This window comes from Solanum pennellii, chromosome 8 (assembly GCF_001406875.1).
Source record: "Solanum pennellii chromosome 8, SPENNV200".
Classification (NCBI taxonomy): domain Eukaryota; kingdom Viridiplantae; phylum Streptophyta; class Magnoliopsida; order Solanales; family Solanaceae; genus Solanum; species Solanum pennellii.
In genome coordinates, this window is record NC_028644.1 from 59,945,758 (window position 1) to 59,973,466 (window position 27,709).

The 27,709-nt window shown below is 33.6% G+C and overlaps 2 protein-coding genes across 2 annotated transcripts; both read left to right on the forward strand.

Moving 5' to 3' along the window:
* The first annotated feature begins 1,918 nt into the window (after window positions 1–1,918).
* Window positions 1,919–8,319, forward strand: LOC107027347 (probable boron transporter 7). Its single transcript, XM_015228524.2, has 14 exons — window positions 1,919–2,226; window positions 2,650–2,761; window positions 2,864–2,946; window positions 3,030–3,222; window positions 3,322–3,460; window positions 3,593–3,758; window positions 3,860–4,026; window positions 4,490–4,663; window positions 4,763–4,858; window positions 4,945–5,061; window positions 5,231–5,550; window positions 5,889–6,144; window positions 7,681–7,806; window positions 7,902–8,319. The coding sequence occupies exons 2-14, from the start codon at window positions 2,658–2,660 to the stop codon at window positions 7,929–7,931; spliced, it is 1,971 nt and encodes a 656-aa protein (XP_015084010.1). The 5' UTR covers window positions 1,919–2,226; window positions 2,650–2,657; the 3' UTR covers window positions 7,932–8,319.
* A 5,815-nt stretch (window positions 8,320–14,134) lies between these two features.
* LOC107029091 (nucleotide-sugar uncharacterized transporter 3) lies at window positions 14,135–27,125 on the forward strand. Its single transcript, XM_015230404.2, has 10 exons — window positions 14,135–14,423; window positions 18,143–18,219; window positions 18,751–18,912; window positions 19,020–19,153; window positions 22,782–22,912; window positions 22,991–23,035; window positions 23,130–23,227; window positions 23,888–23,995; window positions 26,493–26,549; window positions 26,627–27,125. The coding sequence occupies exons 1-10, from the start codon at window positions 14,273–14,275 to the stop codon at window positions 26,699–26,701; spliced, it is 1,038 nt and encodes a 345-aa protein (XP_015085890.1). The 5' UTR covers window positions 14,135–14,272; the 3' UTR covers window positions 26,702–27,125.
* Window positions 27,126–27,709: the final 584 nt, after the last annotated feature.

Below are 27,709 nucleotides of genomic sequence, written 5' to 3' on the forward strand. Positions count from 1 at the left end.
TTGCAGCGAAATAGGCAGCGAATTATACAATTGTGCATTATACAATTGCAGTGAAATAGGATAGCGAATTATACAATTGCAGCGAAATAGGCCAGCGAATTATACAATTGCAGCGAAATAGGCCAGCGAATTATACAATTGTATATGTATAGCGAATTATACAGTTTTATGTTTGCTATGAAGCGCAATTATGCAAACTTTGCTATAGCATACAAATATGAATTTTTTATTTACTATATGTGAAAGTTGCCCTACTAAAAATAATAAGAGAAGTTCAAAAGTCTACTTATAATGGATGAAATCCTTTTTTTGTGTGTTTTATTGTAAAATCGAAGCAAAGGGAGGTTACTATTCTTAGTTAACTAGTTGTATTATTACTCATTAATTGTTTAATTTTCTTACTAATAATATATAGTGGACTCTAATGATACTAGTTATTAATATGTCGACGATATTAAAAATTATTCAGTTTGCTGAAGCTTTATATTCAACAATATTTTTTTTTAACAACTTGTACCCAAGTTGTTTTCGTAGGATAATTCTAAATTTTATATTAAAATTATATAATTAAATCTTTATTTAATGCCGAACTTAAATTTTAAATCTAATATTTCCTAAATAGGCATTTTTAGGGAAAGTTTTGGATAATTAATACTTATAAATACTATTAAGATTATTTTATTTAACTTTTTCCTAATATCGATCATGTGAATCTTTATGTTTAAGTTTTTATTTTTATATTAAAATTTAAGCTTAAAATTTTATTTAAAAAATATGGTTTTTAAAAAGTGGATTGATTGGACCTAGTCCATAAATCATAGGACGGATCCGCTCTAACGAATTTCAGTATTGTACTTGATATGTTAAATTTGATATATAGGAAAAAAATGCTACTAAACAAGCTACTTGTTAGCTTGATTTTAGTACAAGTGTAATTCACTTCTTAACAAGTAACAAATTATCAAACTACCTGGTTCCTAAATCGTAGGATCGATCGCTCTATCGAATGTCAACGTTATACTTGATATGTTTAATTTGATATATATAAAATGCCACCAAACATGCTACTGGTTAGCTTAATTTTAGTACATGTGTAATTCACTACCTAACGAGTAACAATCAATCAAACTATTCCTAACGTATTAAATGACTTTTAGGGTGTGTTCGATATGATAAAGTTTTAGTTAATCAATTTTTTCGAAAAATATTTTCTTAGGATAAATAAGTTTCTTAAGATGAGAACTCCCTACTAAACGTTAAGAATACAAGTTTCACAAGTGATATTCCACGTGATCTTAGTCTTTCTCACCCTCCACATTTAATCTTCACCTTACCTTTTTAGCCCCCATTCTTACCCTCGTTTTCACTATCAATAAATTTGTCTAGATTAAATTTAAAAATAAAAAAAAAAGTAGGATAATATTTAATATTTATGTCGAACCCACGCAAAAAAAAAAAGTACAAAACATTATTTTCCTACCATATCAAACACATCCTCAGGGATTGCTTGGAATAGGTCAAATAAAACTATGGATATATATATATATGAGATAATTTATTCATTAGTATAATACAAATAATGAATGATAGTCTTAAAAAAATTTCTATTTTATCTCTACATTACTCTAATTTATTTTTTCCAAAATCCAACATTATACATCAATTAATATTTATCAATAAAATACTCATTTCAATCATTATTTCTGGATGAATACCCAAAATTCAAAATAAAAATAAAAGTGTACCAATAGAATTTCTAGTTAATATTATTCTAAAATTATTCTCTTATTTTCTTAAAAAAAGATATGATATAAAAATATGAAATAAAAAGAAAGGCATTACACGAACCGCGCGCTTACCATGAGCATATAACAGATTACAGAGTATATTCAAAAAATAAAATAATAATAAAAAAAAAACCTGTGTTCCTCTTCTTCATCCACCATTAACGGATGTCGAGAAAATAGGAAGCGAACGACGGATATAGAGAGAGAAAGGAGAACCAAAGAGTTTTTACTTGCTTTATTTCTCCTCTTATATCATTTATTATTATTAGACTCTTCACATCTTCATCTCCAGGCGGCAAGTTTTGCCGCCGGATTGAAAAAAATTAAAAAAAAAAACTATACCATTCTTCACTGATTAATCAAATCATCACCATTTCCCATTACTTTTTTTTTCTTTTTAATTTCTCCTCTATTCCTTTCCTGCATCATCTTTGATTTGGTAATACTACTATTCTTCAACATTAATCATATTCTGTGTTGTATTATGTTGGGTGTGATGTAAACATGTTATTTCGTGTTTTTTATTAAATGGGTATCGCCAAATTTCTCTTCCATTTGGTGGGTATTTCGCCATTTTGTGAAATAACTGAAGAAAAAGGGGAATGTGCTTGGTTAATTGTGTGTTTTTTTTGGATAAAAAATTTAAAATGAGGAACACCATATATGATTTGTAGTGGGTGCGTGCGGATTTTGCATTGGTTGTTTTCATGCAAGTTGGCATTGCATGATTTGAAGGAAAGTTAATTTTGATAGATATTCTTTTGATGGAGGATGAAAGGAGCTAGTAATAGTTTTCATGGTTATAATTTGTAGTATACTATTTGTTATGTGTTTAACCAGTTAAATTTATTACATTTTGCAGTTTAATCGATGGAGCAACCAAAAACTCCCTTCAAGGGAGTCATTGATGATGTTAAAGGAAGGATAACATGCTATAAACGCGATTGGCTCGACTCATGTGGTACAGGCGTGAGGTATTTTATGTTATGTTTGAGCTGAATATGAACTGGGACATTAATGTATTATTACTACATATTTGATGAAAATGTTGGGTTTATTGTGTAAATGAATTTTAGGATATTGGCTCCAACAGCATACATTTTCTTTGCTTCTGCTCTTCCTGTTATTGCTTTCGGGGAGCAATTGAGTAGAGAAACAGGTCCGCGCTAATATTTTTTTTCCATATACGCGATAATCATGTAATGTAAGTTGGATTCATTTGTTGATATATTGAATTGACAGATGGAGCTATGAGCACAGTTGAAACTCTTGCTTCTACTGCTATATGTGGAATCATCCATTCAATTTTCGGTGGACAGCCTCTCTTGATCTTAGGAGTTGCAGAGCCTACCATCATCATGTACACCTACTTGTACAATTTTGTGAAGGGTAGACCAGAAATGGGGCCAAAGTTGTTTGTCGCCTGGGCAGGATGGTGTGGAATCTACTTTTTCCTTTGTTTTCTCCAAATAGTGTAGCAAGAGCTTCTTGGGGTTACCAAATGCTTAAATGTTGCTAACCATATGTTTGACAGGGTTTGTGTGTGGACCGCGTTGATGTTGTTTCTTCTTGCTATATTCAACGCTTGCAATATCATCCCTAGGTTTACGAGGCTTGCAGGGGAACTCTTTGGCATGTTAATCACAGTTCTTTTCCTCCAAGAGGCTATAAAGGTACTTGTTGTTGTCCCTCATTTTGAGAATGTACTCTTAAAGAGTCTAAAACAAAAAGGACTAGAAAGAATTTTCATTTAAAACTAGAAGAAATATCATGCTCCTCACAACTTTTTGTTCTTCGAGTCACAGGGAGTAGTGAGTGAATTTTCAATTCCAAAAGGTGAAAATCCAGAACGAGAGGAGTTCCACTTTGAATGGCTCTACACCAATGGGTTATTGGCAGTTATTTTCTCGTTTGGTGTGCTTTTAGCTTCTCTTAAAAGTAGAGGAGCTAGATCATGGCGTTATGGTACAGGTATGTGACAATATCTGCTTTACTGAAGGGTGAATTTGGATTTTGGATATATTATTCTGTTAAAAGTCAGAATCTCTCATACAATCGACTATTATGAACAGGTTGGATGCGAAGTTTTATAGCCGACTATGGGGTTCCCCTTATGGTTGTGTTATGGACAGCAATGTCTTTCGGTGTGCCTGGAAAAATTCCTTCTGAAGTTCCTCGAAGGCTCTTTTGTCCTCTCCCTTGGGAGGCTAAATCATTATACCACTGGACTGTGATCAAGGTACTCTAAACTTCACAATGACACCCTTATTCACCTAGGCTTCTTGAGTTCTCCAGCTGGAGTGGCCCATAAGATCTGGACTGCTTCTATATTCTGTTCTGAGCATATTTTGCTCCTTCAGTTAGGTTTCATAAAAGGGGATGTCGTAAAACAAACAGAGACATTACAATTCATCATCAACATCCTTTGTTTTTATATATGTTCTTATATAGGATTGACAGACATGATATTCTTCAACAAAAAACTTTTGAAAGTGGGCCATACGAATGGCTTGTGGCACATGAACTTTCTCCTATAGGCTATAGTAATTCGGAAGTCAGTGTGATACATATCAAGATATTCTTAGCTCCCTCTTTGGGTATTTTCTGGAATTTTTTTTTTGTAAATTTATTAACTCTATGTATGTCAGATAAGTTGGAAACATTCCTATCCTGTATAATTTAGTTTATGCACTTCATTGCAGGATATGGTAAGGGTCCCGGTGTTGTATATCTTTGCTGCCATCATTCCAGCTCTGATGATAGCTGGTCTATACTTTTTCGATCATAGTGTTGCTGCACAGATGGCACAACAGAGCGAGTTCAATCTTAAAAACCCATCTGCTTACCATTATGATCTGTTTTTGCTTGGAGTCATGGTATAGATTTTCAGAATTTTTTCTATGTAGAGAGATAAGCTTTAGTTCACTTCAGGTCTTCCACTCGGCTCATTCTTCATCCTGAATTTATGGTTGCAGACTTTGATATGCGGATTACTTGGGATTCCCCCTTCAAATGGGGTACTTCCACAATCACCAATGCATACAAAGAGCCTTGCTGTACTCAAGAGACAGGTAGCTAATGCAATAATATGTTCTCTATTTATTCTCATATGCGTGATTAATTGTCCTACTAACACTACTTGGTCCCTCATGAGCAGCTGATTCGGAAGAAAATGGTGAAGAGTGCGAAGGAAGGTATTAAGCAGAATGCAACAAAATCAGAGATATACGGAAAGATGCATGCCGTTTTCGTTGAGATGGATGCTACATCAAAGGTAAGTGCTGGAACCAAGTATAGATGTTGCCAATCAGGGATGCATAGGTCAATGTCCATACGGACTATTCATTTCCAAAAAAAATGTGTTTATTTATTTTCAATACCTCTAACTAGTTTGGGTTGAGACATAGTTGTTGGATTATAAGAAATTCCTTTATCTTATGCAGCGCACGGCAGATAGGGATTTGGAGAACTTGAAGGCAGCTGTAATGAAACATGAAGATGGAGAAAATGGAACAGACGGAAAATTTGACCTTGAGAAGCACATTGATGCACACTTGCCTGTCCGAGTAAATGAGCAAAGAGTCAGCAACTTTTTGCAATCTCTACTTGTGGGATGTAGTGTGTTTGCTATACCTGTGATCCGTAGGATACCCACCTCAGTTCTTTGGGGATATTTTGCCTACATGGCCATTGACAGTCTCCCTGGTAATCAATTCTGGGAGAGGCTGCTGTTGCTTTTCATTCCTTCGGGTAGAAGATTCAAGTAAGTCACGAAAAACTATTCCTCATAACTAAGTCTTGAAAAATCCCTCAAAACTTCTGGTCATGTTCACATTAACACCTGGATATCTTAAATTGTAGGATTTTTGTGTTGTTACGTAATTATGCTAGCCTAGTTCTTATTCGAACTGAGAACTAGAGGAAAAGTGACATGTATTTTGGCATTAGAATCTTTGTTATCGGTCATAAACTACTTTTCTGTTTCACTTTTATGGATGACCATGCCATAGTTATATACATTAGATTATTCAAGTGGTAGTAATTGATTGGTTAAACAGTAGCATCTTCTAAGTGCTATTTTTGTGATGGTTCTTTTGACAGGGTATTTGAAGGGCTCCATGCCTCCTATATTGCGTCGGTCCCATTCAAATACATTGTCAAGTTTACGATGCTCCAGTTGGTGTATTTCTTAATTTGCTTTGGAGTAACATGGATACCTATTGCTGGAATACTATTCCCTGTGCTTTTCTTCCTTCTCATAGCTGTAAGAGAGCATGTTCTTCCCAAGTTTTTCCCATCTGAGTATCTTAAGGAATTAGATGCAGCTGAGTACGAAGAAATTGCTGGTGTTCCTAAGGTAAATTATTTTTCCTACCTTTACTGCACCCTCCTGTGTAAGTGCAAATGTTATAGGTGGGCTTTTGTGCACATTTTAGTTTATTAATTGCATTCTTCTTAATACTGGATGCTTCATGGTATTCTGTGCGATTAACTTGAGTGCACTGCACACAAACTTCAACATTTTTTGAGTTCTCATGTCCATCTTTGTTGCATTCAACTGCAATATAACTTGTTCCCTGGCCATATGCTGTAGTTTTGTACCTCACTGAAGTTTTGCTTTGGATATAACTGAAAGAAAGGATCCTTCACTGATTTTCTAGAGACTACAGATAGTAGAAATGGTAGGAATTAGACCAAGCAAATACAAGCTTGTGTTAATTAACAACCAAAATATAAGTTGGCAACAGGGAGGTAACTAAACCAGACAATAAAACTTGTTAATTACACCCAAGAGATAAGATGGCTAATAATGTGACTAGATAAAATAAATAAAAAGACACAGCTTTTACCATAATTCATTGAACTTACTAAGAGATAGGACTGATGATCTCAAGATGCACTCTTGCTACCACATAGGCCAACTACAGAACCATTTACTGATACAAAAACCCATAATTTGGTGGAGGAAATTGGTCTTCAAACTCTAAACACCTTTTCACTTAAAATCTCCCTCTTCAATCCAGATCACTGAAAATCTTCCTTCTAGATAGCATGTCCTTGATAACCCTCAAAACTCAAAAGCCCATACAAGATTTTACAGAAATATTCCCTTTTAACTTTCCAAATGCTAAAAGCGAACCACCATTTCCTTCACAGGGTTAATTTTTCTTGTTTTCGTTTTAGTAAGTTAAAAGCCTTAAAAGAAGAGACAAATATATGAAAGAATATACCAATTAGCTCACAAATAAATTATAAATACAACAAACACCAATATTTCTCATTTTCTTAGTATGAGTTTAACATGTCTTTTTTCCAGTATGTTGATTCTGGAAATAATAGACAAGGCACCTTCGGTTCTTTTTTCATTATTCCAGCTCTATTTATTTTGTTCTACACATTCGGCATTCAAAACCCACTATCCCGAGTAATCTGGATTCATGCGGGGTAGGTAAAGGACTTCCTACCAAGAAGTTACCCGTCACAGTTATAAACCCAAGATGTCTGGGTTGGCAAAAGGCGATGAGAGATCCCAACCATCTCAAACTACTATTGTCTCCTTCCATTACTTGACATCCAATTCTACTTTCTTTCCTATCATGCCCCTAAACAAGACTAGAACAAACTTCTCCACCACTCTCACAATTTCAATTTCCAACGAGCCCAAGCTTAATCATCTTACAGAATTGTAACTTTGTGTAATTAGATTTATATCAGCGTTTTATGAAAAACTTGATAACCCCCTGGATCATTCAGCTGCTACATTTTTCGGTTGCATTCAATTTTCTTACCACTTCTTTAATGTAATACAAACAAGTGAAGTGTCTTCTTGATGAGAACTTTGAGGATCCCTTAAGATACCCGTTTTCACAATTGTTTATGAACCTATCTGCAGGAGAGAGAGATAGCTGATGAAGAAAATGATGATGATTTCTCTGATTCTGAGATATTGGATGAGATGACAACACACAGAGGTGAACTAAAACATAGATCTGTCAGCCTCACCGAAAGGCAGCATCAGGTAAATTGGCTTTTTGTCAAATCGTCCAACATTAGCAGCTTCCATTTTTATTACGTTGAAAGAAATTGATAATGACCGCATTTCATTTATGTCAGGTGTATCCACACGACACACCTGGAATGTAATGGCACCTGATGCATCAACGTAAATGATACAACTCATTGCGACTCTCAATCAAAGTACTTCCAGGGGGGTCATTATAATTTTGACAAATCTTTTCAGTTGTGAAAAATGTGTAATAGAAAGAATACATAAAAAGAAAGATGTGAGTAGATAAGAGCGGGAGATGAAGATATAACAAAAGAAAAAAAGAAGGAAAAAAGCACGAGATCTTTTGTACAAACTTATATTCTTTCATAGTAATGAAGCTAAGTAATATAGAAGTTTGCTGCTGGTTGAAAAATTTGTATAATTCTGAATGCTTTTTTTTTTGTGTTATTATTTCATTTTTTGGCAAAGGTTGAAGGTGTTGACTAGATGATGTTTGTATTATACAAATGAGTCACTGTGAAATCTGGTAACTTTGCTTGTAAAACTACTTTTGATAGTCTTAAGACATTTGAAAATACATTGAACAATAAAAGGCTAATGAATCAGTCTATATATATGACAACCCCAAGAATACTTGAGACAAACTTAGCAAATATATTTGACAAGTATCCCAAGTTTCCAAATACTAGAAAATATTAGTATTTGGGTCAAGTTGTAATAATTGGAAATTTTAAAAAATAAATAAAAATTAGGGCAATTTTCACATATAGCAAATAAAAAATTCATATATATATGTTATAGCAAAGTTTGCATAATTGCGCTTCATAGCAAACATAGAAACTGTATAATTCGCTATACATATACAGTTAAAGCAAATTGTATAAAACGAAGTGTATAAAACAAGACTAAGAAAGACACTTGGGCAGAGAACTGTATAAAAACGAAGTGTATAAAACGAATTGTATTATTATAAGTGTATAGAACGATTATATACAATTTGAATTTGTATAAAATGAGAAAGAGAGAAAGAAAAAAGAGACTTGACAAGGAATATACAATTGAATCGAATTGTATAAAACGAGAAAGAGATGAAGACAAAAGAAACTGGGCAGGGGAGTATTTTTATAGGACGAAAATATATGTACTTGCATGTGTATATACAATTTTCTCACGTTTTATACAAACAGAATTGCAATTTATACATTTCGCTTCTGTTTGTATAAGTGAGAAAGGCGAGGGTGGCGAGCGAGATTTGGGAGAGGGGAGAGAGAGGAACAAAAATATATGTATTTATACAATTTTCTCTACTTTATACAATTAGAAATAATTTTTATACACTTGTGTTTGTATAAAAAGTGAGGAAGCGAGCGAGAGATTGAAGGAGAGTGGCGAGCGAGAGATTTGGGAGAGAGGCGCCTGACAATTTTTTGTAAACGTTTGCTATGGAGCACAATTAAATCAAAACCTAGCTACTTCATTTATTTTAAGTTATTAGTTTGCTATTATATACAATTTTCCCTAAAAATTACCTTAAATTTTTATATTTTATAAAAAAATATCAATTATTTATTAATGTGTATTTAAAAAGTTATAAATATAATTGAATCAATAACAAATTTGAGTATGTTATTAATGTATTGTCTTGTCTCTCTCTCTCTCTCTATATATATATATATATATATTTTTTATTATTTTTTATTTTTTTTTGGGTTTTCCAATTTTCTTCATACTTAGGGCTTGTACTTGAGACCTCTAATCAAGGATTAAACACTTCCACCAGTGCACCACAACTCATGTTGATGTCTTGCCTATATTGTTATTTTGTTATTATTGATTGTTATCAATTATATTATAAGGTTATTTTTTAACGAAACATTTTTATTATAAAATGATGATATAAATTTATGAATATTTTAAAATAATTTTTAGAACTATGAGTATAAATTATATTCTTTGAAATAGTTAAATATTTTCAAAAAAAAATGAGGTAAATACATGGTAAAACTTTACCCAAATATAATTTGTTAAGAGTATTTTGAGAACTTAGAAGTCAAAATGTTAGCTTAATGTGTAATTACTAATTTGCATGGCTCAACCTTTTCAACTTATACAATTGGGATGTCTGTCCAATTGAGTTAATGAATGATGAGTCAATAACCAATTCAAATTTGAGTGAGTTATATTTTTGTGAGCTAGTTTTATTACATCTGCAAAAGTCATTCGTACAAATATTCTATTTTGGGTGATGTCTAATTATTGTTCCTTAAATATGTTTTTAATTTTTGACAGATTGGTCTTATAGATTTTTATACTTGTACGAGTTTATATTCTGAAACTTTTTATTTAATTTTGTGTTAAATGAACCCATAAACTTAAAGAAATTCAATATTTTAAATTCTTTTGACATTGATCAAGCTTATGTGGCAACTAATTATTGAGTTGACACAAATACATGATATCACGCGTTGAAGGAGCGTGAACATTACAATTTAGACTAAAAATAGCTTTTGTTTTTAAAAAAACTAAAGTAAGAAAATTAAAAATGGCTTTTTTACTTCTATCTTCTTTTCCTTCCAACTAACCTTTATTTCAGATTTGAACGTTCTAATCTTAATGAAAATAAATAAGACACAAAAATACATTCGACATCAAAATAACAAACAATTTTAAGTGGGCATAAGTTAATATTTTCGTATTGTAATATTGCACAAGTTGTGTCATAAAAGGCATGAGACGTTTTGCTTCTAACGCTAAACATAATATCCCACACAAATTATTCTACAAGACATAACAAGTTATGTTTGTATTCCGAGATGGCCTAATGTAGTATAAATTGGAAAATTAGCAATCTAGTAAAAAACAACATAACTAGTAAAAACCTATATAGTTTAAAAATATTAGTAGAAATGTCAAAATGTTATTATTTTTAAAAACACCGTATATTCCAATTTACTTTCTATTTTATCTCACATTGATTATAACTTCTCCAATTATTTATCCCTCATATTAAAAAAAGTTACTTTCTCTCTCTCGGATTTTACTCTTTCAATTATCCATCATTTTTAAATTCTGTTTTTTTCTCTTCCGTCATTTTTTTTTCCAGAAATTGAGAAAAAAATTCTCTCTCTAAATTTTTTAGTATCATTTCTCTCTTACACAATTTTCCCCCTTTATTCCCTCTCCTTAAATAATTCAAATCTTAATTAATTTGCATAGCTGACACTTATTATCGTAACCATCACAATGTCTCTTGTGAAACAAAGTGTTAATACACTTCCCTCTACAACAAGTCTCATTGTACCTGCATTTCTTTCTAATTAATTCACAATTTTGCCTGTCCGCCAACATGTTTACTCACTTCTTCTTGCAACAAAATGACCCCGGGCTTCCTTTGGAACGATATATATTAGGTTCTTGTTACATATTCTCGGGTTCATGTTTGTGTTTGTATAATAACATTTGTATTTCTTTATTACAAATTGATCTATAGTTCTTTAAGAACCATATTTGTATCCATTTAATTATTTCTTTCACAATGTAATTGTATTTTTTTAAAATTTTGTAACCTTTTATTAAATTGTACTCACTCCAATATGTATATGTGTATTTATATTCATTAATATTTTCATGTTTGTGTTTGTATAATGAAATTTGTATTTCTTTATTAGTTTGTATTCATTCCAATAGATATGTCAAATGACTTTGTAGTTATTTAAGAAGCATGTTTGTATCCATAAACTTATGTAAATTCGTTTTCATTAAGAAAGGATACAACATTGGGTTGTATATTTTTCAAAAACGTATAGTTTTTCTTAAAATTCCTGCAAAATTTGTATTCTAGTCATTTAAACACACAAATTTACAATCATATTAACAATAAAAATTTGTATTTCAAAAGAAAATTGTATTTCATGACAAAAAATGTTTTCTTATCTATTATATATATCAAAAATTTATTATATCCAATATCTAATTTATAGAACATCAACTAAATAGGATTCCAAATTATTATGTATTCTAAGCATCCAACATAAAAGATCAAAACATATTCAATCATTCACTGTTTGTATCCCAAACAAATTACAAAGTAAAAAATATATTTTGAACTTAATTGTATTATAAATTGTATTATCTTGAATATACAATTTGTATACATAATTTAAATTGTATTTAGATGCAAATGTATATTCAAAACAGATAAGAAATACAAATTTTGTATCAACAAACATACAAAATCAAAACAAATAACATACAAATTTTAATCTTTTAATTGTTGTATCAAAGCCAAATGTATTCGGATAAAATTTTGTTGTTGTATCTAAAACACTATGAATTCAAAATAAATCTTTCAAAGAATTACCGAATTTTGGACAGCAACAACGCACCCAACAATCTTGGTGTTGTTCAGTATCAATTCAATAGCTTGAAGCCCAATGTCAATTTGTATGCTTATTTGTTTGTACCAATCTCCTTTTTTCCGGCAATTTTTTTTAATCAATTGTCTTGTCTTCTATGGAGAAGGAGGATCCTCAATAAAGAATTGAAAGTCATTAATGAAAAATGAGGAAGACGAGAGAATTTGTCGCCTTAGTCTCTTAATCTATATCGATCTCCTTTTTTGGCAAAAAACTTGATCAATTGTCTTGCCTATTACGAAAAAGGAGAATCATCAATGTAGAAAGTCATTAATGGACTATGAGGAAGACGAGAGAATTTGTATCTATTTTAATCTCCTAATCTGTAAAGTGATATATTTTTAACACTATTTACTTAATTAGAAAGATTCTCTCCCCTATTTTTTTCTAATTTGTTATTTTCTTAGTTGTATTTTATTAAGCTAAATAAAAAAAATATACATAAATCAACAATATAACAAGTTAAAATATTGACATTTTTAATAAATATTGAAAGTATGACTATGGTCCTATTAAATACTAAAATATTGACATTTTGAAAATTTTCCCCCATAAAAACTATATTAAACACACAGTAGGCGATTTTTTAATGAATAATTTTAATTAAAATTCCATCAATTATAGCATAAGTTTTATCATTCCTTGTCAGCTATTAATTTTTCATTCTCTAACAATGATAAAAATATATGCTCCAAATGGTATAAGCTTTAATGTTTGAACATTATGATTAAATTATGAAAAATACTTCACAAAGTTCATGTAGTTCAGATCCTAGCATAAACACTAAACGACTCAAATAATTGAATTTTTCATTATGTGAAAGAAATTTTGATCAATTATGCTGCATAACTTAATTTTTGTAAAATGCTTGCCGAGCAAATTAGTTTTGAATAAATGAATATTTTGATCGATAAATTTTCATTAATAAACAATCATTTTTTTTATAAAAAATCTATCATATTCAAAGATAAAAGAAGAAAAATATCACAAAACATAATTAAACTGTAAAAAAAACATCCTCTACAAATAATATACTATTTCCTCATTCATTTTTACTTATTATATTTGAGTTTAACATATTTATTAAGAAAACTAGAATTGACATAATAATTTTACGGCACTATGTCTATTAATTTATGTTTAATATAAAGCTTTGGAAAAAAAATTTGCAAAATAATGAAGTATATAAGCAACAAGCCATTTGCTTTTTTTTTTTCTCTAGAAAAAAGAACTTATTTTTCTCAAAAATTAAAAAATTCCCATAATTAGAAAAAAAAAGGAAGCTTCTTAGGGCCCGTTTGGATGGGCTTAATAAAAGCAGCTTTAAAAAAATACTTTTGAAAGTACTGAAAATTATTTTTAAAATAAGCAGTTATGCGTTTGGATAAAAGTGCTGAAGTTAAAAAAAAAGTTGTTGATGTGTTTGGCAAATAAGTGCTGATAAACAGTTTTTTAAATCAAAATGTCTGAAATACCCTTAAAAGCTGTTAACATAATAAAAGTTAATTAATTTATATTTTACCGCCATAAATAATTATATTTTGCTATCATTCACATATTTCTTCACTTCAAATTGGAAGAACAGGAAGAAGTTCAGCAGCTATGCCAANAACGTGAAAAGGGAAAAATGGAAGAAAGAGATGTTAGGGTTATGTGGGTAATTTGGAGATTGTATAAAAATATTAAGGGCAAAAAGGTAAAAATGTGGTCAACTTAAAACAGCTTATAAGCTAAAAAAAAAAACACCCCTACCCCAACTTTTAACTTTTGGCTTAAAAAAAGTTTTTTTAACTTAAAATAAGTTATTTTGAGTATTGCCAAACAGCTAAATAAGTCAAAAACCAATTTTTAAGTTTGACCAGCTTTTAAGTTGAGGCTTTTAGGATAAAGGCTGTTTATGAATCTGTGGAAAATTCAAAAAAGAAATTTATTACACAGTTTAAAAGACTTTGTTTAAAATCAATAAGCTCTTCAACTTGCAGTTTGAGAAGTTGTTGAAACGATAGTGATTCACAAAGAAGAAGAAGAAGAGAGATCTGAGTTTTGTGACTCTGTAAATCATGGCTTCAAGTTCAACGAAGAACAATCCGTTACTACCAACGACGACGGCGATCGATCCATCACCGCCGCGGATGGAGGAGAAGCTCTTCAAAGGATCGGCCATGACCAAACGCGGTGCTTATGCTGCTATCTCTTACATGTCATGTGCTGGTATAGATGTTTCCTCTTTCTTCCTTCCTATTGTTTCACCTGATTTGTGTAGCTGTTCTCTGTTGAATTGCCAATTTGCGTTTTCCGTTTTTGAGGAATAGGGTTTGCATTTTTGGAACTTGTTGAAATTGCAAATTTTAGAGCTAGAAATTTGTATATGCTCATTACGTTTGATTCAAATTGAGAAGTTATTTGTTGATCGGGAGTTGAGTGATTTATCATGGAATGAAGTGTTATAATGTGTAACGGTTGAATTTTGACCGTCTCCGTCACTTTGAAATAAGCTACTATTGCAATCATTAGAGCTAGCATGGGAGTTGCTTCGATCTGTACAATTCAAATAAAAGTTTATTTTTGGTTGATGGAAATGATGTATTATAAGATGTTGTAGCCTTTCCTAATTGTATTAGAAGTTGTGCTCTTGATTTATGTTTGGTGTTATTGATAGGAAGTTCTCTTCATATTTAGTGATTATTGCTCAGTCATGTTTCACCGTCTGTTGTTTGCCAGCTGAATGAGATTAACGTTTGCCGAATTAACTATGTTTGGTGGCACTTAGATTTGGTTAGATTGAATCTGATAACGGTTGACTCATGTTGAAGCTAATCATGGCAGCTTTGGTAGTTGGTTGTAGCCCCATAAATCATACTTTCTGCTCCTTAATATGCAGATCTGTGTTCAATTAAACAAAGGACGTGCGATGTAATTTTTTTTAAAAAAGGAATGTTCACCTATTCTGCTGTCTCTTTAACAATATTTTTTTGGTCTCTTCTTTCATGTTTTAAAGAAGACCAAAAATATAAAAATTAATCATATGCAAATGGAGTGTCATGCACATAAAAAGTTTATTGTAGAATGATCATTTCATGCCTTATCAGTCTATGAATATTCTTATGGTGTGCAATCCATTTTCACATCTGAAGGCTTAGGTGCCATGCTTCAATCTTCAAGAGAAAAGTATTCATCCATGTTCTCAATGTTAAAATACATTGCTGTTATTAAGTAGGATTAGTAGCGCAAGATCTTTGAAATATCAAGCTTTATGTGCCTTACACATCAAATGCCTTGGTTACTGGCTAACACAATAATAAAGTACTGTCATTCATTTAGATTCTTTTCAAGTACTTCCTCCGTTTAATTATGCATCTTAGTTTTAACTGGACACAGTGTTCAAGAAAGTAACAAGATTTTTGGATCTTGTCATCTTGAACTAAAGATGTGTATAGTATACCAAAATGTCTTTTGAATCTTGTGCTCTTAAATATGCCATGTGAGATGTTGGAATAAAAGAGTTACTAAAAGCGACATTTTTCTTAAACATACTAAAAGGAAAGTACGACATATCTAAAATAAAGGGAGTATTTTTCCTTTCCCCATATGTATCTAAATTCATCATGCTTGAATTGCTCAGCTTTTAATGACATGATTAAATGTTCTTTTGGATGAATGTACCCTACATTACGTAGTGGGGAATGTTTGGGAATTGGATACAAAAAAAGATTTTTACACAATTTGTTTGTACCATCTAAAATGCCACTATCTTTATATTGCACCAATTGTTCATTAACATGTTAACATAATCTTGGCACTGTTGGTTTTAAACTCTTTTCTATTTCTCTTTGGTTATTTAGCATTTTTGCTCACAAAGATTGTTGTATGTTGGATACTTTATACATGTTCGTGCCTACTTATGCATCCTTAAAATGTCTCATCTTGTCAGATGATAGATAGGGATGGCAATGGCGCGGGGTGGGGTGCAAACCGGCATAAACCAGCAAAGACTTTGCCCTGCCCCGCTCCGCTCCACATAGCAATTTTTTTTTTGCCCCGCCCCGTCCACCCCACATAAATTCATTAAAGCACCGCATATATCCCTGCACTTTGAGAAGGACACAGTGGCTGTGTTTTACTTTCTTCGCATATGAAATAATTGTTTGTTAGTTTATGTACTACACAACACAATCAATTCATTCTAAACAGAGAAAAGACTTTTTAAAAAACTTTTAGTGATATTAAATAGTATTTTGTTGATGTTTTATCCTCTTCATAATTACCTGGGATAAGATTGAATTATGCAATAATGTATAGAGTACTGCCTTATTTTTTGAGTAGTGTGTTTATTACCCAAAAGGAATGTGAAAGTAGTTAATATTGCGAAAGTCTTGGCAACCCGCATACCCTCCCCGCCCCGCCCCGCCCTACAAAAGCTCTAACCTGCACTGCCCACAACACTATAAGTCGCCCCACCCTGCAATTGCTCTGCCCCATTGACGTCCCTAATGATAGACAAGTTTGAAGACTCCACTTTTCTTTTGCTTTGCGCCAAGTGCAAGCCTCCAAGGTCGCCCGTGTTATAAATGGATGAATTCAAAGGGATAAAAGTAAGTGGACAAGGAGGGCAAACTTACTCTTATATTATTAGCTTAAGATGGACATTTGTATTATTTGGAAATCATTGCATTTATGTCCATTGGAGTTGTCTTTGTTTACACTATAAGCAATTAATCAGTAGTAAATGTATAAAAGTACTGTGTTGTATTTTTGCCGCATGTTATGCTACCTGATTCAGACAAATAGACTGCATTTCTGTCTTTGTGGATATGGCTATTGTTCATATATGCTACTCTAACGTAGTGGGAAATTAACATGTTTTTCATTTTCTTTTCTTTGTTGGTAAATCCATGTGTAAATGCCATTATATTAATGATACTCTAGAACTTACTGCAAACAAACTAATATTCTCTGTTCTTTATCATGCACTTAAAAAAGAAAAACCAGATAGTTTCAGTTTGGGCTAGTCGCTCCATTGTCCAACACCCAGAAATTAGGGGATACCTTTGACTTCGATTTTTGAAGGAAAATATTAGAATGCAGATAAAGACTCAATGAGACCCCATTGCACATCATTGCTTTGTGATTAATGTCCATTTGATATTCTTTGTCCATATCATGCACTTTCAATGTTTATTCATGTTCATTGGGGTCTGCGGACTCCACTCATTTCTAAAAAAAAACCCGTAAATTAGTCTATTTTTAAGGACATCTAGTTGAGAATCAACACTTAATTATGTGACCCCAACGACAAGAACTTAAGACATAGCCATTGATGACTAGGGATGATGCATGGTTCCATTAAGCATCAGCGAATATAGAAGAACCTCAAATTTAAAGTCAAGTACTGAAGCATAGTTGCCCATATTCAATTTTGATTCTGTCAGGTCATTTTGGAGGAATATAGGAACTTCCCTTTTTTTTTCTTTAACCCTTTGCTTCAACTTTCTAAGAATCATAATCCTGTTGGTCTTTTCCTATTGTTTAGAAAAGACCTTTGGTTTCTCCATAACAGTGTTGTCAAAGGCTCTTTGTCAACGTTAACCCTAAAGCGAATCAAAATGTGTTGAGCGCTTTGCCTCGCTTAATGTGCACTTCAGTGTTATACTTTTCCTTGCCAATCAGTCTTTTCTGAAGAGGCAGCACTAAACAATTGATATTTCATTTTATCCTAAAAAAATCATTTTCATTGTTCATATATTTGTCATTCATGCTTATAATTATTAGTCTTTGGACTAAACATATATATTTGTATTTGTTTTCTCCGTTTGTGCCTTTTTTCATTAAAGGAAACACTTGTTTTTGCTTTGTGCTTAAAGCCCCAACGGACCTTAGAGATTTTTATAAACTGCTTGATGCTTACAAAGTTACCTGATATTGACTTGCAGTTCTCTTGGTATTGTTCAATAAAGCGGCTCTTTCTTCATACAACTTCCCATCTGCAAATGTCATCACACTCTGTCAGGTACCTAGAGACTCTATTTCTTTGACAATTGGTAAGTAGTATTCTTCCACATTGAGGGAATGCTGGCCACCATCAAAAACCTAGAGACTCCATTTTTAGCAGGGAGGCCTGGTGCTCTTAACATTGTACCACAAGTTATATGTTCATTTTCCTGGGCTGGTTCCAGACATTTGTCCTAAAGCAATTTGTCTTCAACAACAACTACTTACCTATTGTAATCCCACGGTGTGGTCTGGCTTATTTCTTAAGTTTACACAAACCTTACCTTGTGAGGGGAGAGAGGCTATTTCCAACCTCTAAATAGACTGTCAATTCGTCATGCAAAACCTCTGGCTTATTTCTCAAGTTTTACTTAGTTACCAAATGTAGTATTTTAAGTTATTAATATCTCCATATAACGTGTTTATATTTCTAAATGAGTTTAGGAACTTGTGCTTGACAGGACTTATTTGCTCCTGTGCTTTTCTAAAGCAGTTCTTTGTATCAGTTGGCATCACTGAATTGATATATTTAATGTCTTGTCATCTGCAGATAATATGCTCGTGTTGTTTTCTTTATCTCTTAAGACGGCTGAAGCTGATTTCTTTTCATTTGAGTGAATCGCTGGCTACGCCTGACAATTTTAAAACGTTTGTGCCACTGAAGACAGTAATTGATACTTTACCTGTTGCTGTGACCTATCTTCTCTACATGGTAATTGCTTCATTTAGTATTGCACTTTTATGCCTTTTATTTCCTCAAAGGTCAGGAGTTCACATCTCACCAAAAGATTTTATGTGGTCTCTGGTTCTCCTTGAAAGCTAGTCACGATGGAGTCTGTTCGGGGTGTCAATGTACCCATGTACACAACCCTTAGGAGGACAACTGTTGTATTTACAATGATTGTGGAATCCATTCTTGCAGGTCAGAAGTATAGTCGTCCTATTATTGGAAGGTAAAGATTTCCTTTTTATCTTAGTTAGTTCTGTTGCAGAAGCTATGTCTACAAATTTTATGCGATCTTGAGATAGACACAAAGAAAAGTTCCTTAGCGGGAATCAGAATATTAGGAAATAATATTTGAAATAACTTCTCAAAGTTTGTACAATAGAGAATATATGGAGTTTGGACTATAATGTTTCCCTACCTATTCATTCCATTCTCACTCGTATTCTCAATTTATGAATTAAAATTGCTTCCAAATTATCTTATTAAATCTTCTGGTTCAACAATGGTTGACTTTTGTATGAACTAAACAATTTTCCATAAAGAAGAAAATTCTCATATGGAAATAGTACCTAGAAGAACTGGATTAATGTTTCACTTGTTCCTACATTCTGGTTATGGAAACAAGAGTTATAACTCTGGAAAATAGAAGTTTCTTCAGCTTAAATTGCTTAAGTTGAAACAAGGGTTATAGCTCTGGGACTATTTCTTTTCCTTCTCAAAAAGAAGTAAATGAGATCTGACAAAATGCATAAAGTTTAAACTGATTGGTTAACCTAACAGCCTTAAATATCTTAATGGCATGTGTGAAGAAATATCAGAGAAAAATATTATGGAATTGTGTATCTACATTATAATACTAAAATCCTATTTATAGACAATATATTACAATCCTTTTCCAAGTAGGATTCTATGTACTCTTTTTGTTTCTATTCATATTCTAATTGTACGGATATATGAGAGTCAAAATTGGCAAATACATGGATTTTTTCTGTTGCTTCATTTGTGTGTGTCTGAAAGCTACAAGAAAGGAAAGTTTTTTTTCCATTTGTTTCGGTTCTGTTATATTTCTAGTAATTAGTTAAGAGGCTATTAAGGGGTTTATAATTTTAAACAAAAAGGTCTTTTGGTTTCCAGAGATATCTTTTTTTTTCTTTTGATGACCATGGTGTCTAGGCCAACTTTCGCACACCACAACTAATATCACCTACTGTTTTTTTTTGTCTCCACTGAATTTTGAACCTGAGACTCAGGGTTCTCAACCACTTCATTGACCACTAGGCCACACCCTTGGGTGCTTATAATCCAGATTTTTTTTGATAAGATAATATATTCCATAGAAGGTATCAAGAAGATGCATCACTTGCAAAGCATAGAAAATAACAAGACATTGTTAGCTCTATTGCAAAAGGCTAATCTTAAGTTAAGGAGCTAACAATGTCCAAGAAACTTTCAGGGGAGCTACATTGTTAGCTCTATTGCAAAAGGCTAATCTTAAGTTAAGGAGCTAACAATGTCCAAGAAACTTTCAGGGGAGCTACAGAGGGTTGTTTAAACTTAAAACTATAGACTTAAGAATGTAGCTCGGGGAAGAGGTGCCTGCATCTATTGTTTCTCTCTGTCAATACACACCCAAAAATGCAAGCTGGGATCATCTTCCATACTTTCCTGATGGATTTACCAGCCTCTCATGAGCTCCAGCTAACCAGTGCATCTTTAATACTACTTGGCATAACCCATTTTAGACTAAAAACTGGGATGAACATGTTCCGTACGCCTGTGGCTGCTGTACAATGAAGAAAAAGATGTCTGTTAAATTGTAGGGCCCGGTGACACATGAAGCATCTGTTGACGATGTGATTTTTCTCCTGATGAGGTTGTCTTGGGTGAGGGAGGCTTCATGGAGGGCTAGTCAGCTAAAACAAATCACCTTGGGGGTAAATTTAGTTTTCCAGATTAACTTCCATGGCCGATTGACTAGCATTTCATTTTGAGCACATAGTGAATAGTATGCTGCTTTCACAGAATATTTACCAACTGCTTTATCCCTCCAAATGAGTCTGCCGGGTGATTGATCAATTGATCTGGACAACTCCTAGTCTCTCATTAGTCATTAAGCTGAGAAGGTCTAGTAGTTCCTGTTCTTGGAAGTTCCTTCTGGTTGAGGAATTCAGGTATTGTCAGCTCTATTTTGAGAGATGGTTGAAGATCTGCTTGTGCTTATGCATAGAGACTAGGAAGACCATTTTGTAATGTTGAGTCCCCTAGCCATATATCTTCCAAGAAATTAACCTTTGATCGATCCATTGCCCTTGCCCATCTTGAACTTACAATTGAGATAGAATTCCTCCCCTAACTTGCTAATATACTTCCAAGGACCTACACCATATGGAGAACTAACAACCTCTGTGCTCCAGTGATTCTTAGTACCATGTTTTGCTTTCACAACCTTTTTCCACAAGGCTTGATCCACTTGTGTGTATCTCCAGTCATTTCATCAACATGCTTTTGTTATGTATTGACAAGTCTCTAATTCCCATTTCCTGCGCCACCTTACGATTTTTGTACCGAGATTCTGGTACATGGATTTATAATCACTGGATTATGTAGTGGATATGCGTCTTTCAGCAGATGTTTTGTTCATTGCATTAAAAGTGGGATATATGGTGTACAATATAATTATCTTACAATTTTACCCTTATTTTAAAGTAAATAAAAACTAGAAGATGAAATCAAGATTATTTTTCTTGTAGATGTTTTATCCTCATAAAGTTAATACCGGTGTAAGTTATCTCATGTTGGATCTGATACAGAATACCGATTTTTCCAGTATTAAATATATTGGTATTGCTTATATCAAAAACAACGTGCCAACAAAACGTGGCGTAAAATAATTGTAGAATTTGAGAAAGAAGAGAAGGCTTCTTTGTAAATCATTATGTCTTTAGTTCCGATTGCAATGAGACTTTATACAAGTGAATCCTAACTGACTACGGGAAGGGACTCAATTACAATAAAAAGGAAATACTCTATTCCTATAATTACGCTAGAAAAGGATATAACAAAATCTCGTAAAATCATGCTAATCAATTAATACAATCAACAATAATCCTGAATTTTATACCAGTATTATTTTCCTAATCCTGGTGACCAGACGACCCTTAGATTTTCCTTTTACACATCTAAATCGATCAATAAGAAGACACTTCACTGTTTGCCTGCCTTCCGTATGTTCTATTCTTTCTTCTGTTAAGGGCTCTGTTAACTACACATCATTCAAGCACATAGATTAAGCAACACTGTGAGCATATTTCTTGTTTGTTCTTTTAACAAAATGTTGCCTAGCACTACCAGTGTGGTGATAATCATTTTCGGTGCTTTTGTTGATGTAGCTATCCTGGTGACCAGATGACCCTAAGATTTTCCTTTTACACATCTAAATCGATCAATAAGAAGATAATACACTGTTTGACTGCCTTCCGTATGTTCTATTCTTTCCTCTGTTAAGGGCTCTGTTAACTACAGATCATACAAGCACATAGATTAGTTAACAGTGTGAGCATATTTCTTGGTCGTTCTTTCATAATGTTGCCTAACATTACCAGTGTGGTGATAATCGTGTTCGGTGCTTTTGTTGCTGGAGCTATCCTGGTGACCAGACGACCCTAAGATTTTCCTTTTACACATCTAAATCGATCAATAAGAAGATAATACACTGTTTGACTGCCTTCCGTATGTTCTATTCTTTCTGTTAAGGGCTTTGTTAACTACACATCATTCAAGCAAATAGATTAAGTAACAGTGAGAAGCATATTTCTTGTTTGTTCTTTTAACATAATGTTGCCTAACATTACCAGTGTGGTGATAATCGTGTTCGGTGCTTTTGTTGCTGGAGCTCGGGACTTGTCATTTGATTTTTATGGCTATGCCGTCGTCTTTCTATCCAACATCACAACGGCAATATACCTTGCCACCATAGCGCGTATTGGTAGTGTTTTTTCCTTGTCATGTAATCTTTTCACATTGATATCTTTTCTGGACCTTTCTAATACTTCCATCAATCCAGGAAAATCAAGTGGCCTTAATAGCTTTGGCCTAATGTGGTGCAATGGTATTGCTCTTGTTCTCTTCTACTCATCCTTGTCATAAGCTATAGTTCTTGTTATCTGATTATTATTATTTTTGGTTTTTCTTACCTTCAATAGGAATCGTCTGTGGACCTTTCTTACTTCTTTGGTCACTTATTCGTGGTGACCTGGCACTGACAATGGATTTCCCTTACTTATTTTCACCAGGGTTCCTGGTAAGTTTCATAATTAACTTAGTGTATGGTACCTTACTATCTCGTTATCTCTTCCTGCACCCTATAATGTGATAGTCAAATTTGCTGTCACATTTTTCCAGAGGAGCTCAAACTCATAAGGTGTTCTTTCCCATTCCCCACTTCCTGAGACCTATGTTGCTCGGACTCCTCAAAATTATCAACAGTGTGTCAGGTACTCCAAAAATAGTACATTTTGGAGAATCTGACACGGGTGCAACAACAATTTTGGAGAGTCTGAGCAATATAGCATGAGACAGTATTTTTACTGCCCCTGGGGTATAAAGGAAAAGTGGAGAGTGAATCCTGCTCCAAAGCATTTTGGTTCAATTTAAATATGCCCTACTCTGTTTATACTAGCACACTGTCATATGGTTGACAAGAGGAGGTTGCTCGGAGGGTAAGCACCCTCCATCTCCAGCCCTAAGGTTGTGGGCTCGAGTCACCAAGGGAGCAAAAAGAGGGGGGGGGGGTTCATAGGGAAGGATTAAAAAGAAATGCTGTCACATGGTTCCTTCCAACTGTTATTGGAAATGTTACTCTCTTTTTTTTCAGTAGTGGACATTTAACTGCTAGTTAGAATTTTCTGAACGGGATGTTATATTGCTGTGTTTTGACTCTTGGTACTTTGTAAATGAGCAGGTTGTAATGCTTATGTCTTGCATATTGGCATTTTTCTTGAACTACTCTATATTTCTCAACACAACCCTGAATTCAGCTGTCACACAGACAATATGCGGTAACTTGAAGGTTTGTTCTCTGATAAATTTGATCATCCTATTAAACTTTCTGATTCACCTCACTAGGTCAAAACTCCAATCGGAGAAAGTACAAAGTTTGTTAAATGGCAAATAATGTTTGTGGAGGAACACAAGTCCATAATTCAGGTTGTCAAATGCATTGCTTTGTTGCAATTGGAGTTGAATAGAGTGCAAGATTGCAAGTGATCGTGCATTTCAGTTCCTGGAGAACAGTGATTTTTAAATTACCTGGGGGCCCTCATAAGGCTTACAGCAGAGGGAGTATATGTCTTCCTTTTGATAAGTAAGCAAAAAGGACAAGTATGCTTAACCTCCTTAAGCAAGCTAAGAGTGGACATTATAACTTGATCCTGGAATATATATTTTGCAATACTAAATTCTTTCCGATAGTGTATATGGAGGACTCCTGTTTACAAAATGACAATTGAGACAAGTTTATGGTTAGAATACTTTGGCGTTACCAACTATAAAGTGGAAAAGTTCACATCTCTATCTTGTCACCAGAAGTCCTTGTCAAATAATCCACTAGTCACCCAAAATGATCTAGATAGAATTGTGTGGACTTCTTTTGTTATCTAGTCAGAGAAGGACTTCTTATGTTATCTAGTTAGAAGATTCTAATTCCCCTCTCCCTAATTATGAGGCACCTCTTGGGGATAATGACCTTTTATGGTTAAATCCTGCATATATTCCCACACATAGTACAACTCATGTTCCTATTGTAACCTAACCTCAATGGTTTATTCTTAAATGTCGTGATAACGTCTTGTGTCACTTCGTCTTTTGAGTCTTCATTCCCACTCTCTTTCTTCATTATCTTTTTTAGTTGATGGATCTAGTTTATAGTGTAATAATTCCTTCCTTTCTTAAATATAAATGTTCCTTGTTTCTGTTGATGTTGATGGATCTGTATATGAATATAGTCGATAGCCTTTGGATTTGTTATAGGGCTTTCTGGGGGCTTGTCTTGTTGCTCACAATGTTTGGCGGTATCCCCAATGACTATTACTTCATTCTATGTTCCCTGCTGTTTATTCTCAGTCTCCTTTCTCTTGATCCGTATCTGGCTCCTCGTGTCTTTGTTATTGATCATCATGCTTCTTTCTTAGTGTGGAGGCTTGTTTAGTTTCTCTAGTAGCTTTTGCTGTTGTTTTCTTGTGGGCATGTTTTTGAACATTCAAAGTCCCTGCATGCTCTTCTCCTACTTTGTCATTTTCTCGAACTTCTAATGTGCCAATATGTTATCTGTAGTTTTTCCTTTTGCGTGTTTCTCCTTGGCATTTCCTCGAGCATCTGGTTTGCCTCCTTCATATTTTGGTTTGTCCTTCTGATTTTTCTGAGAAATTACTTCCTTATCTCTGTTTCATTTTGCATTTTATCCATCATACCTTCATCTTGAGATATAGTACCAGCGATCCGGTGCTAGTTTTGTCTCAGACGTGCTGTTGCATATAAATCTATTCATTCTCACGATAATCGTTGATTTCTTGTTTAAGAATCAAAGAGTACCGTGCGCTTACAACTCTCATTTGAATTGAATCCTTGGAATTTTAATGGTAGACTTACACATTGTATGCAGACCAAATACCTAGCAGAGATGTAAGCTTCTAATGTATGGGTTTAGTGTTGTGCTGTTGAAACTATTTGGGAGGGCCATAACTCAACCTGTTGCAAGTTCAAGTGATTTTGCTATGGAAAAAAATCACTTAACTTATCACCTTGTTCCTCAGGAGCCCACTTATAGAATAGCCACATATCACTAGGCTACAGTTACGGATAGCCTGCAGATATAGTTCTCACAGATACTGAAAGAAAAAGCCATATCCTTTGTCAAAAGTTCTCATTTCTATTTGGTCGAGTTGAGCATCAAGCAACATGCACCTTTACTAGGAGCTGATGTAAATTTGATAGGATGTCCTTGCGGTTTGTGATGCCGAAATATGGGAGGCAAACACAACCTTTACTCGAAAATGGCAGATTGCACTTTCAGTCAAAGTTAAGTGGCAAACTAAAGAGGAGATCTGCCAACCTCTGTCCTCCTCTAAAGAAGAGAAAGAAAAGTGATCCAAACTCTGTGGGGCCAAAAAACATGATTCATGAGTCCTTTATTCTTTCACTGCCCACAACCTCTTTTCTCAGTGATTCTGTACATACCCTCAATTTTTCATCCACTTTCTGTGTTTATTGTGAGACAGCCGATGGCACCGGTTATAGGAAATATGCATAATTCTTCATATGAAATTGAAAAGCATAGGAGGGTTATTCACTCTACTGGCTTGACTGTCAATCTTTATCCCCTTTGTACTTAGGTAGTTAGCTGTGTTGGTCACAGGTAGCTTGTCAATCTGCTCACTGCATTTGCAAATATAGGTCTAGTGCTTCCGAGATTTTCATTTAACTTGTTATGTATTCTTGAGTGAGAAACAAGTTAAATAAGTATTTGATGAGTCTCTATCAGTACTATAGTTTTTTCTTCCTTTATGCAGGATCTTTTCACAATCTCACTAGGATGGTTCATATTTGGCGGGCTTCCATTTGATTTGGTGAGTTTATTATTTCTGTTCCTGTGATCGGCTGTTATTTATTGTCTACTAATCGTTGTGGATGGATATCTTCTCAGTTGAATGTCCTTGGACAGCTTCTGGGTTTTGTTGGCTCTGGTCTCTATGCCTACTACAAACTCATGGGAAAGTGATTATTAAGAATGAATGTCCATATGATCTTTCCCGAAGAGTTATAATTTGCACCATTTTTTTGCCCCTATTTTTTGTTTTGGCAATTATGTGATACTCGAAGAGACACATCGGGGTTGTAAAAGTGCCAGTTTGACTTAATGTTACGGAGAATCAATTGAGAGAACTGTAGCTTGGTGGATGATCGAGTCCCAGCAGTTCAGGGCCTTGGAAAAGAAGAATTGCCCCACAAGAACGAGATAAACTTAATTAGTTAAGATGTACAAGAAATAACGACATTCTTTATCATGAACAAATTTGTAAGTTATATCAAGTGTTAGACGAGATTCGTAATGGGCAATTGGTGACCCGAGGGATGGAACTGTATATACAATTTTATGCAGATTTTGCTATTAATGCATGTATTGTTGTGGTATTTATATCATACTTCTCTGCACGTACATCTTATGAGTTTCTCTTGTACTACATTTATGTAAGATGATACGAGGCATCATTTGTCGATGTGTTTTCACTGGAAAAAAACAACCATGTCTCTAGGGAAAAAAGTAGGTGAAACCAAATTGGTGGCCTTGCTGTCAAATGAACAATGGGGAAAAGAAGCTAAAACATGAATATGTAGACAAACTATCCTTAAAAGCAAATTGATTTAAGTGTGTTTGAGATGAAGGAAAACATTTTTTAAGAAATGTTTCTTAATTTTTTCATGTTTGGTTGGATTGAATGTTTTGGAAATTATTTTTTCAAATTAAACTTTTTTTTAAATTTAATTTAAAAGAAAAATGATTTGGGTCTAAAAAGTAAGTAAAACATTTCCGAAACTCTTTCTCAACTTCACAACTCAACTTTCCACCCTAACTCAACTTACGGGTACCCTTTCTCGATACTAATTCGAGATTGGATTCTTGATTCTCGATTTAAGACCCGAATTCCGACCTTGATTCGAGACAACTTTCAGGTCGGGTTAGGGTCTGATCCTGATTTTGATGTTGGATCCCGATTCTAGTTGGGGG